Source organism: Marmota flaviventris, chromosome 15, assembly GCF_047511675.1.
Source record: "Marmota flaviventris isolate mMarFla1 chromosome 15, mMarFla1.hap1, whole genome shotgun sequence".
In the NCBI taxonomy this organism is placed as follows: Eukaryota; Metazoa; Chordata; class Mammalia; order Rodentia; family Sciuridae; genus Marmota; species Marmota flaviventris.
The window spans coordinates 78644971-78658519 of NC_092512.1; the positions used below are offsets into that span (position 1 = coordinate 78644971).

Below are 13549 nucleotides of genomic sequence, written 5' to 3' on the forward strand. Positions count from 1 at the left end.
TTTAAAATATGTTAGAGAAACTAAGACTTATTATTTCATAGACTTTTCTATGAAGTTATATTCAATGTAATGAATATAAATAACATTGGAATCTATTGAATACAAAGTCAAATTTATACCTCATCTGGCTTGTTTTATACATCTTCTTGAGTACTGTTTCATTTTTTCTTTTGACAGTTTGTACCTTTCTATTATATAAATATGAAAGTATTATTTGTTTATTTTATTAGAACATTTATGGTCTTATTTTTTCATTCTTTCACTAGCCCATTGTTTATTGAAAATCCTATTGCATATGATTAAAGCACACTAACAACAAAATCATGTAATGATGAAAATGTTCCTTTTACCCTAGACCTCTCAATCTTCTTTCTCAAAAGCAGCTATAAATGTTTTTTTGTTGTTGTTGTTGTTTGTTTGTTTTCTGTCTCATATTTTCTGGTTGTTCTATTTAATAGAGATGTCAAATATAAGTTGTAATAATCAACATCACACTATAGTTTTATGGTAACATTTTATGTGTTCTAGTTGTATATCAATTTCTAAATAAATATTGTGACATTGCTATTTAAGTTCTGCTTTTTTAAGATGATTTTTGTATTTTAAATTTATTTTCAATATATTAATGTTTTCAGATTATTAGGTAATGATAATAAAAGCTGTGGCTCCATGTTGCTTTAAAATTAAGAAATGCCATCTATTAAAAATAATGGTGTTTTTTTATTCTAGCTTTTTTTTTTTTTTAAAAAAATGGTGTTTAAGCTAGATTTTGACAGTATATTCTACATGTATATTTTCATTGTTATTGAAATTATTTTTATGATTAACCATCTTGTGTTAAGGCAATATGAAAAGCAAATTATGTGAAAAAACATTAAGAAATTAAACTTTAAGCCTTAATTCTGAAAGTTGCCACTTTGTTTTTAGACAGTAAACAGATAGCAGAACAGAGACCAGTGACATCTGTGACGATAGCCTGTCTAGTTCCTTTTGACCTAGAACTCTGAAATTTGGACTCCATCTGTTAATAAGGCAGTGTGGAATATGGAATGAAAGCCTTGATTTTTCAGATTCTTAGCCCCTTTGTTACTTGAACTTACTTGTGCATTGTGCCTTATAGGAAACAAAATGCCAGCAATTTCAACCTTTTAAATTGATTTCTTAACTCTATAGTTCTGATCTTTATATATATATATATTTATTAATATATATAATATATATATTATCTTTATATATATATATATATATATATAAAGAATCTAGTTATACTAGTTAACCAATTATATATATATATATATATAATTGGTTAACTAGTATAATTATATATATATATATAATTGGTTAACTAGTATAACTAGATTCTTAATAGACAGTGAAAATATGTCTCTGTTAACATTTTACATTTAGTGGATTATCTTTAAAGGGTAAATGAGTTATTAGAGTCATTTTACAAAACAGTATTTTCTATACTGTATTCATATTGTGAAAGTAATTATAGTTTGAGCTTTTTTTTTAAATGAGGAAAACTGTTTTTTTTCCTAACATTCTATGTTTTGATCTCTATGAAAATTCAAGTTCTCAAAACATTCAGATCCTATGTTAAGTTTTGTATGTACTTTTCTAAGTTTAATCAGACACTTTTTTAAAATGAAATTTTGTTTTCCTCAGATTGTCTATAATAATAGTAAGGAATTATATCAGGTCTTGAAATGATTTTGCACTTATGTTTTAGTTTCTGGATAAAGGCTACTTATAGTTTATAAGTAAGGAAACAAAAATGCAAAACATTTAAGATTGCTTCAGTCACTTCACTTCTAAAAATATGAAAAGACTGCAAAGAAGTTAATTCTCTTTGTTGAGTTCTTTTTGATTTAATCTACCTAACTCAATACTTTTCAAGTGAAATCAGTTCTTAAAAAAATAACACTAATAGAAAATGACAGCAACATAATAGGTGAAAGCATTATCCTTATCTGATTTTGGCTGAAGATTGCAACTGAACATTTTGGTTAAATTTGTATAGTTTGTGTATTTCCTAAATTACAAACCAATTTATCTTGTACCCTTTTAACATCCAAGCATACTAATTTATGAGTTTTTTCCCCCCTGTGGTCAGTAGAAATTTAAATTTTTTTTTTTAAAGAAAGGAGAGAGAGAGAGAGAATTTTTTTTTTAATATTTATTTTTCAGTTCTCGGCAGACACAACATCTTTGTTTGTATGTGGTGCTGAGGATCGAACCCGGGCCGCACGCATGGCAGGCGAGCGCGCTACCGCTTGAGCCACATCCCCAGCCCTAGAAATTTAAATTGAATTCTTAACTATATAGTTCTATCTATAGGCACTGTTGTTTTTAGTGGCACTAAGAAGATACTTCCAGTTACATACTTCTTAAAAATACAGAAAATAAGTGAAACACACATTACTAGAAGCCCAATCTCAAAAAATGTTGACTGGAAAATACGATCGATTCAGTTGCAGAAGTTAAACTAGCATAACTAGATGTGGTCATGTGTTATTTATATATACAATAGTCTTAGGAAACAGTCCTTATATTCTCACTGTGCTTGTACCAGAGTGAGGAATCAACATCATCTGGAGTTGGGGACTGAGAAAGCCCTCCCTCCTTTCTCGCTCTTCTCCTGGGAGGATATTCCATCCAGGATCATGTGAAAAGGAAATATCAAATGAGAAGTGTGAAGTTTGTGGGAACACTGGGACTCACAGAGCTCTGTGGAGAGTACCTGATGGCCACGTTCTGCTAGACAGTGGGAGCTGTAGTGAATGGAGAATGTAGTGTTGGCCCTGGAGGAATTTAGCATTTATCTGCTGGGAGTGGGATGCTCTGAAGCACTTATATTTTATTTATGTCATCCTGTGGTTTCAAGCTATCCTAGAATCATCAAATTTGAGCAAATGATAAGTGAAAGTATTGGTAAAGAACTTAAACTTCATATGAATATATCATGATTCTTTTGACATTAGTGACCTACCGGATAAGTGACTCTCTTTGGAGACTTGTAGGTTTCAACTTTATGCACCATAGTTTTTTTTTTTTTTTCCAGAAAACTCAGGTGAATTGTTTTTTCCTTTTTTATATTAAAGTAATAATTAGGTTTCCATTAAACTTTAAAGTATTTGCATATTCTAGCCCTCTTTAAACGCTCCTGTGCTAAATAAATGAGCATAAATTAAAAGAGCTCTGTAAGGGCATATTATTAATATTTTTTATAAAAATGCTGCTACGATTGCAGGTCCTTTTGGAATAAATCATGGGATTGAGCTTCATTCAGATGTGGTGGAATATGCCAAGGAAAAACTGGAGAGCTTCATCAAAAATAGTGATAGCTTTGATAAGTAAGTATTCATATCTGCAGTTTTGGTTTGAAAGCACTTGAATAAATAGATATGTATAATATGTCTAGAACACTATAGATTAATATTGATCCTAACTTTCTCAGTTAAATGAAGCAAAATCAGTTATAAATGAGGAAAAAATTAGGAAAGTTACTTTATGCTATCATTGTTCCATGTAATTCTACAGTAAATTATATATAAATAGCATTTATTTAGTAATTTTGTGTTCCTCTCATTTTGTTAGTAATATTCCATTGATTAAACATCACACAAGTATCTTTTGGAAATTAAAAATAAAGATGCTTGTGTTTATAGTACTCTTATTGAACTGGTTTTGAAAATTTTGGTAGTAATTTAATGGTTCTATCTAATTTGATTTGTAACATAAAGTTGGTACCTGTCAGCATACAAAGGGACTTTGTTTTAAATATTTAGTTATTTTATGATATATCCAGAAAAAATTATCACTGAAATACATTGATAAATATCTTATGGTAGGATTGTATGTAAGAAAAATATTATTTTTGTTTTTGGTACTGGAGATTGAACCCAGAGGAGCTTTACTACCTGTCTACTTTCCCAATACGTTTTAAAAAAGTGTTTTTGAGACAAGGCCTTGCTAAATTGCAAAGGCTGGCCTTGAATATGTAATTCTTCAGCCTTAGCCTCCTAAATCCCTGGGATTACAGGTGTGTGCCATTGTTCCTGGCTGAAAGTTTTTTATGGAAACATTGTTTTAAAGAAATATTGCACGGAATTTGGTCCTTGAGCTGGCAGAGAACATTGAGCTGGTGTATAATCTTACTAGAAATCTGCCTTGACAATACTATGGACCAGGGGCTCTTAGCTGAAATCTGTGAGCTGTGAAATTATGTAAATTTGGAGGACTTTCACATCTCTCATTTTTCTTTATAACTTGTCATATTTTCAGAAAGAAAGCCTTAAAAGGATAGAAAATGTAAGCTTAGATCGTAGTCACTTTTTGTAACAAAGTTTATGTAACATTCAGAGTTCCATCTGTGCTTGTTGGGAGTGGACCCTCATCTTCAGCCCTTGGTGGTGACAATCAATGTGAGAAACTTAGGGGAATCTGGATCATAACTGGGGGCTTTTCTCTAGAGAGATTTGGCTTGGAAGATAGTGCTAAGAGACCAGCCAAGAAGACCCTGTGAATATCTTCAGGAGCATGTCTTTTCCTTTTCCTTTCTTTCTTTGCCCTTCTTCCCCTGGTGCTTTTATTCCCCCTTGCCAATGCTGGTTTGTCCCTTTCTCGCAAATGACACTTGAACTCATTGCTAATGTCCTGCAGTGAAATCCTCAGTGCTTCGAGGGAGGGTAAGGTCTTAGGCCTACCTAGATATGATTATAACTGGGTTGGTTATTAAAGACCTCAGTCAGTTCTGAATGCTTGGGAGAGTTGGGGAGTGCTCAGGTTTCTTTCTTTTCTTTTTTTTTTAATATAATTAATTCAATAGATTAAGCCATTGGAATTTTCTGTATCAATTTGCCAAAGAGGATATCTTCTCTTATTTATAATTATCTATAAATAATTAACATTTAATTTGCATTTTCAGTGATTTGCAATTGCTTACTGTGTTGGTTCATATTTTATTTCCAAGAAAAAAACACTTGTCAGAGATAAAAGGTTTTAACCCAAGTTATTTGATTAGAAATTAGGATTCAACTTTAGTATCTTTTGTGTTTTTATCATTTCTGTCTTATGATTTCTAGCAATGGTAAGTGCTTAAGATGTGGACAATGATTATTTTTTATATAGTTTTTAGAACTATAGAATTTTTTGAATTTATTTAATTCCTCATTTGTTTTGATGTTAATATAAATGTATGGCTTTCTGAAGACATTTGAATTTAAAATGTATAAAAGTAATGGTTGTAAAAACATTTAAGGTTTCTTGTAGGGTCTGTTAGTTATTAATAAATTTCATCTATTAATAAAGACAATTCAATTTTGGATCATTAATTAGGTAGAACAGACTTAAATAAGTATCTTAAATTACTGAAGCAACTCAAGTTTATTGCTGATAAGTGGGTATTGTTCTGGGAAACAGTAAAACATCATGATTTTAAAGTTTTTCTATCTTGATGTAATTTAAATATTAATCTGTAACACTTAAATTTGAAAACTGTATATTTGTCTCAATTAAAGAACTTTTTAAAAAGTTGTTTTCATACAGTTGTAAAATCATCAGATTTCAGTGAACTTGTCTTTTTTGAGTTTCATTTTGTTGCTACTAGGTTACACAGGTCTGTTATTCATAAAATGGTAATTCATAAAATGCAATGATATGACTGGTCTAAATGTTTCTCTGTCATTTTATCTTACTGTTTTTAAATAACTAACCCTTATGATACACTTGTATCTAAAGTGTTACATATTTATTTTTGAAACAAATTCTTATATTAATAAGCTAGTTTGAAGAAGACAGTTCAGGAAATTTTATTATCCTGATTTTTTTTTTTTTTTTTTTTTTTGGTGCTGGGGACTGAACTTGGGGCCTTGTGTTTTCTAGGCAAGCACTCTGCCACTGAGCCACATCCCTAGCACTTATTATCCTAAGTTTCAATATTACTGTTACATATTTCAGATTATAAGTGTCATATAAATAAAGTGTCATACATATGAAAATGTTTCATTTTATGTAAAGTAATGAATAGTTGGAAGTTAATCAAAGTTCATAGGTTGTTCAGTGGGTTTGTTTTAAAGTTTCTTTTATATAATTTTGTTTTGGTAACAAATTATAAAAGTATGCTTTTCACTTTTTTTTTTAGTTGGCAAAAGAGGGATATTGTTTTCTTTCTGTTTGTTTTTTAATTAATTATTTTTAAAAATTAGGTATATATGATAGCAGAATGCATTTTGATTGATTGTACACAATTACAGCACAATTTTATATTTCCATGGTTGTATATGATGTAGTGTTACACCATATGTGCAGTCACACATGTACCTGGGTAATGATGTCCATCTCATTCCTCCATCTTTTCTGACCCCATACCCCCTGCCTACCCTACCTCTCCTTTGCCCAAAGTTTCTCTATTTCTCCTATGCGTCCTCCCTCCCTGTCATGGATCAGCTTTTTGTTTTAACGATTCCTTTAAAATTTTTTTATGTTTGAGGATAGTATTTATTTTTAGTAAATTTTCTACTTATTTTCAATTTTAAAAATATATGTGTAGGGCTGTGTCTGTGGCTTAGCCGTATAGTCCTCGCTTAGCATGTGCAAGGCCCTGGGTTTGATCCTAAGTAACATGTAGAAACGAATGAATGAAATAAAGGTATTGTGTCCAACTATAACTAAAAAATAAATACTATAAAAAAAAGTCTGTGTAAAGTAGTATTAAAAATCCCCTTTCCAAGCAATGTCATTGTATTTTAATTGTTTATGGGTCATAAAAAATATACATTTTAATTAATAAAATATGAAGTAGGAAAATTAATTACTAATTATGTATCCCTTAGTATCAGATTATTCTTGATTATGTTTCACATGGAGAAAATGAATAGCTAAAACCTAGTACTCTTCTGTATTTATCTGTTGGTTTGATTTATTTTTTTGTTGTTGTTTAAATCAGTCCCTTTTTCAAAAGTATTGTCATGTTAAGATTTAAACTACACTTTTAAAGCTTTCTTTTTCTTAATTTTTAATTTATTTTTTAAAAATAAATTACAGTGGAATGCATTACAATTCTTACTACACATAGAACACAGTCTTTCATATCTCTGGTTTTATATAAATTGTGTTCACACCAATTTGTGTCTTCATACATGTACTATGGATAATGATGTCCATCACTTAAAGGTTTCTTACACAAATTTATTGGAGTTCAGAGTGAACTCCATGATATAATGGAGGGCTGGAGGAAATCTATAAGTAAATTAGCTTTAGAATATATGATGGTAGTTGACCTTGTAAGAAATATAAATATGTGGCTTTTGTTTGTTTTGGTATTAGGGATTTGTCTTTTTGTTCTGTTTTTGGTGCTGTGGATGGAACCCAGGGGCATGCTACCACTGAGCTACATCCCTACCCCTTTTCTTATTTTTTACTTTGCAACAGCATCTCAGTAAATTGCCCAAGCTGGTCTTGAACTTTGGATATTCCTGTCTTAGCCTTCCCAGTTGCTGAGATTTATAGACACGCATCACCATGCCTGCAAATACTTTTTTGTGTGTAATAAAACTTGGATCCTATGTTATAAAAATGGTATTTCTTCTTTAGATACAAGAATATTTATTGTAGTACATGTCTTTTAAACTTCCTATGTCTTATGTCATCAGCAAATTAATGGGGTGGATACTCTGAATTTACTGTACGTAAAGATGGAAGAATGGGGATCTTTTATCCTTTGATACCTATAGTATTCCCAAACTAACTGAAATTCCCTTTTAAAACACTCTGATTTCAGGGGTCTTCTAAAATATTTGCAAACTTTTTCTGCAAATGTCCAGATATTAAATCTTCTAGGCTTCCTGGGTGAAAAGGTTTTTGTTGCAACCACTGATTTTGTGGGGAAGAAGCAGTCATAGTCACCAAGAAAATGAGTGGAACTGGAGATGTTCTAGTAACTATAAAAACAAGCTGTAGATGGGAGTTGGCCTGCTGTCCACAGTTCGCTGACCTCTGTAATGGTTTTGACATTCTTAAAAACATGCTTTTTTAAAAAAACTCACCCTGATCTAAACAAGTCTTTGGTTCTAACTTGCCTAGGATTTAGAAGCCTTGAAGTCTCTGGCTTTTCTGAGGGAAGGTGGCCACTGGAGAAAATAATTTTATATGACTCAGTATTTGTGCATGTACAGTAAGTGATCTCCCCAACTATTGTTACTTAGGATAATATTTTAGTTAAAGGATCCTAAATTGTAAACATTCACTATGCAAATATTTTATAAATGGTTTGGTGACTAGTAAAACATTTATTGATAGCTGCACATGTGTATTTAATATGTATGCATCTATGTAGTTGATTGGGTTCCCTAGAACTCATAGTTCAGAGAGTGCCATGTCCTTATAAGGCAGTTGGTCAGTAGATCCTGTTATCCTCTTCTCTCCAAGGTGGTTGTAATTATGATTTTGGAAATACTGTAGTAACAGTAGCCAAATGAATGCAGTATGATTTGAATTATTGAGGATTTTCATTCCACATGAATAGAGGACCATTGTTTCTATATTGTCCAGATAAATGAGTCATGAGTAATAGAAATAGTAATGAGGTGATAAAGAAATAGTACCTAATATTCATTGTCTACTCACTAAAATGCCATTAACCATTCTACATTCTTTCCCTACAATCTTGGAGACAGTGTGAGTATCCACATTTCTCAGATGAAAAAACTGAGGATTAGCTAGAGAGCCTGTAACCTGAGTCAGCAAGTCTTTAAACTTAGTTCTGGTTTGGCTCTGATCATGTAAACATCTGTTTATTCTAATCTTTCTTCCTAGAAGTTAGTTGCTATCAATGAATTACAGTATAACAACTTAGCCCATTATGGCATTTGAAGGAGAATTTTTACTTTTTATACTATTATTTCCTTCAGATTAGAATTAAGGAATGTTCTTGAAGTGGTTAAATGCACACCTTGCTCATTAATGATATTTTGGCATGATTTTATTGGTGAGCAGAAGTGGAAAAGGCAATGCACTCCTCATCTTTTATACTTTTTGGAAGATTTAATTGAAGTGTAGTAATATCTTATATCCTAATTTCAAGTTATAGGTTCATTTTCCATGTGATTTGCATTTGAAAATTAAATATTTTTATATTGTGAACTTCTATCACTAGAGTGGTCCACTACTACATCTTTAAGAGAATTATGGCAAACCTTTTTGCTAGATATGATTCATTATACATTCAGTTTTATTTCACAACATTACTGAGATGTTTGTCCATTTTGATATTATGATATTCAGAATTAGTCTAATGAAAATAGTTATAAATTTTAATACATTTTAAAAATCATGACAAACATTCAGATGTTGGAATAGAATCCTTGAAAATAATTGTCAGGGCTATCAGTTACATATATTAACCTCCACTAGAAATGGCTTGGGAAAAGTTTTATGACTTAAAATAAGTCGCGTCTCCCCCACCCCCTCCTGCCCCGCCATACCTGGAATTGAACCCAGAGGTACTTCACCACTGAGCCACATCCCCAGTTGCTTTTTTTTTTTTTTTTTTTTAATTTTTAAAAATTAGAGACAGGCTCTAACTGAGTTGCTTAGGGCTTCAGTAAATTATTGAGGCTGTCTTCAAACTCGTGATCCTCCTGCCTCAGTTTCTAAAGCTGCTGGGATTACAGGCGTGTACCACTGTACTGGCTAAAAAAACATTTTTAAGGAGAGGAATTATTAAAATATGTGAAGTCTCACCTGTATATTACTCTTACCTGTTGCATTTCCTAGAAAATACTTAGAGATTGGCTTTGATCCTACAGATTTCTCTAGTGCTTTATTCAATGAAAAATCACTGTGTTCACTGTCAACACTTTGCTTTGTGAAATGTTTGAGTTATTCTGAAATGAGTTTGATGCAGTTGGAAGGGAAATCACTTGAAAAGGTAAAGTCTTTATTTTGCTTTATTTTAATAGCTTAATTATTGATTTTAAGAGTATTTAAATGGTATAAGTATTTGGAGATCCAGACTTTTGACAGTTCCCTTGTTTTTTTTGCCCCCTGATAGAAAGGTCTGAAGTTTTGTATTGTTTTAACAAAGTAGGCATAGATCTGAAAACTCAAAATGTGTATTTTAACAAATGTTTTAAGAAAAAGATTTTGTAATTCATTTAGCAAGTTGTTTTGGATGAGGTATGAGAACAAGGTAGGATTCTTTTCCCGTGTCCTTGAAATTTCTTTATTCCATTGGAATAATTGTCTAAAATTTCAATGACAGTATCCTGTGGCACCTGGTAAACCAGGTGTGCAAATTGTCAGCCCCCACTTCACAGTGTATTGAAGGGGAATGTTGTTTTTTCTACTCTCAGTCAGCTCCTAGACCTAGACTATCCGTCTAAGAGGGAAGCTACAGGGCAAGGCTAGGTCACCCTGATCTCCTAGCAGCTTATCAAAAGAATTATATGGGCAAGTTGGCAAGGTCCCTGCTGTGAACGAAATCATCTGTTCATCTCAAGATGAAGATATTTCAACATGCACCTGTAAAGAAAACCACTGCTAAGGTAAGTGTTTAGAATCCTGGTCTTATTTTGGGCAACTGTTCATGTTCTAAACCAAGATACTGTGTGTGTTCTATATTTTCTCATAAATGGTTTTTAGTGTACATCTTAATAAGAATATGGCAAATATATTTCCTTCTGCATAAGAGAGTCTAAAAAATCGGGCGCCTTGTCGCACGCCTATAATCCCAGTGACTCCTGTGATCCCTGTGGCTTGGGAGGCGAAGGCAAGGAGGATTGCAAGTTCAAAGCCAGCCTTAGCAATGGTGAGGTGCCAAGCAACTCAGTGATACCCTGTTTTTAAATAAAAATACAAAAATAGGGCTGGGGATGTGCCTCAGTGGTCCAAATTCCCGGTACCAAAAATGAGTCTGAAAAACAATCTATTGATTTTTCAGGTTTAAATCAATAGATGATTATAAAGCCTAGAGCAAATGAACTTGTGGCTATTACACATATTTCAGGACAGTTGAATTCTTTTTTCTTTTCTGTATACAGATACATTTTTGGTAGTGTAATTTAGGAGTATGAATCCTAAATAATCTCTGAGAAATTTTGCTTTGAAAATTTTCTAAAAATAATAAAACGATTGCCAATTTTCATTTTACTTATTAACATAAAATTACAATGTACTTTTTTTTATGTGTGTGATAGTAGGGATCAAACCCAGGGCCTTGTGCAAGTGCTCTACTGCTGAGCTACATCCCTAGCTCCTTATTATATACTTTTAATTCAAGTAAAAATTAGAAAAAGAATTCATGAATCATTCTTTGATTACAAAGTAATTAGAACCACACGAGTTAACATTTTCATAAATTCCTTTTTTATTTCCTTCTCAGATTTCATTTTAGATGTGATTGATGTAAACAGGTGGAATTTGGATTTTATATTTTATTATTTTAAAATTTGATTTACATATGTAAATTTATAAACACAATAGTACCATTTGGTAATAAACTGAGAACTTCTGAGAACTTCTTGCTATAATCTTCTAGAGTTTATAGAAATTGTATTTGTTGTTTAAAATATGTCCTTTGCCTTTATAAGTTTGTAGAAATTTAGGTAAGATATAGCTTTTGGAAGATAGTCAAAACCTAAGGAAGACAAATGTTCTTGTTTTCCTTCTCTCCTTGGAAGACTCTCTAGGAGTTATAATTTACTCTGTTAGAGATAACATCTATGTCTTGAATCAAGTAGTTCAACATAAATATAAATGATCTATAAAGGTTTATCTGAAATATTTTAATTATAGACTTTTGAAAAAAAATCAGCAATATAATTTTGTTCATTCTATAATCAGATTGGTATTAGTCTATTTAATGAAATGCTGTTTATAATAATAACCCATAATATTAGTATCAGAATTTAAGATTCTCAACATTTAAGTTTTTCAACTATTTAAGATTCTTTACCTAGTCAGAAATACTAAAGAATCTCTATAAATTATTAAAAAAGTTAATCCATAAACCATGGGCAGGTTTTCAGAAAAACATAACAATGCAATTTGAAAACTTTTGTTCTTAAAATTAATTGTGAAAGAGTCATATATGATGGGTAAAAAGCCGTAGTTAGAAGTATAATAAATAATCCCCGATAAAACACTTTCTCTCGTAGACATTTTTCTTATAGTACTAAATTGATAGTGGTACAGTTTTCTTGTGGGTTTGGCATATGGGTTCTCTTATGTTCTATATGTTTTTGGTGCCAACATTTTCTTCCAATTTTATATGTGTTTTTCAATTTTTATGATTTTTGCATCTAGAAATAGTCAGTTTTTTGGGGAATATTGTCTTAAGTTCAAGTTTTCAAGATTGAGTGTTCTGGTAAAGAAAATATGCTAAGTAGAAGTGTAAAGACTGCATGCAATTGTTAGTATACAAGTATATCATTAGTATTAGTAGAAATTTACTAGAGATTTGTTTGTTCTCTGCAGTGACCCTTTGATTGAAGTAGATATACTTTTTCTGATCTCCATCAGAAGGGAAAACATTTGTTTATAAGAATAGTAAGGGTGGCTTATTCGAGATCTTTAGAAAGCTCCCCTGCCCCATGCCTTTCAGTTATATGATATTTATTTATTAAAGGCAAAGGTTTATATTGTTCTTTACTATTTAAATTTTGTGTTTTTGGCATGTTAGGAAAAAATCATGTCTTCTATAACATGAAATTGCAGTTATTATAATAAGAAATTTAGTAAAACATGAGCCATTCTATTACTGTAGAGTGCGATAGGCATATACTTTTCCTGTAACTTTATTTTCTAAGCAAATTCCCCTTCTAGCCTTGAGATTTTCGTGATTGTCATATTTAACTTAACAAATTGGGTTCATATTCAAAGTTGGTAAGTTAAAAAGTTTAAGAGCATTCATGTTTATTCTATGGTTTACTTATTTAGTAAGTAAATCTCCTTATCTCCTTAATAGGAGATAGAGATAAAAGTACCTTCAGAAATATTCAAAGAGGTAGCAGGAAAATGTTTCAAAGGGAAGAGTGCATTAATTGGATAAAGTATTTGAGGCACTTGTTTACCTGTAATAAGTAGAAGGGTAGTTTTTTAGTTTTTTTTTTTTAAATGTGACTAACAAAACAAATACACACTAAATATAAAACATAAAAATACAAAGTAACTATTGAGATATTTGAGGTTTTTTTTTTTTTTAACTCATCTGAATTTTATACTTACTTCACTTTGGACTAGCCCTATTTTAAGAGCTACTGTGTTTTCATGTGGCTAGTAACTACCATCTTGGATAGTGTAGCTCTAGATTGTTCTTTCTGAACATCTTTCGTGGCTTATAATAATTTCTCGGGGAACCTTTATTACATCCCCAGATCTGTCAGTTTCCTTTCATCTTCAGTCTTAAGGAATCTTTTTCCTTTCCTTTAAAGTATTTATCACAGTTGTAATTTATACTTTTATGAATTTGGATGTGGGCTTGAGTATATTTCCGATTATATTCCCAGTCACCACCCACAACTGAATCTCAGTAAACAGTATTTGGCTG

The 13549-nt window shown here is 31.3% G+C and overlaps 1 protein-coding gene across 7 annotated transcripts in view; it reads left to right on the forward strand.

Annotated features, from left to right (window-relative positions):
• Positions 1 to 13549, forward strand: part of Pcmtd1 (protein-L-isoaspartate (D-aspartate) O-methyltransferase domain containing 1) — a 77399-nt gene that overhangs the window by 47433 nt on the left and 16417 nt on the right. For 2 of the 7 annotated variants that reach the window (XM_071602375.1, XM_027932836.2), the window contains one exon: positions 3254 to 3356. The exons of 1 other annotated variant lie outside the window; for it this stretch is intronic. Coding sequence is in view for 3 of the 6 variants with exons in the window: in XM_027932836.2 (XP_027788637.1) it covers positions 3254 to 3356 (103 nt within the window). In the remaining 3 variants the exon portion in view is untranslated. Of the gene's footprint in view, positions 1 to 3253; positions 3357 to 4365; positions 4636 to 10355; positions 10548 to 10637; positions 10811 to 13549 lie in introns of those variants that run through there. 4 more of the 7 variants (XM_071602374.1, XM_071602372.1, XM_027932837.2 and 1 more) reach the window with 4 other exon arrangements.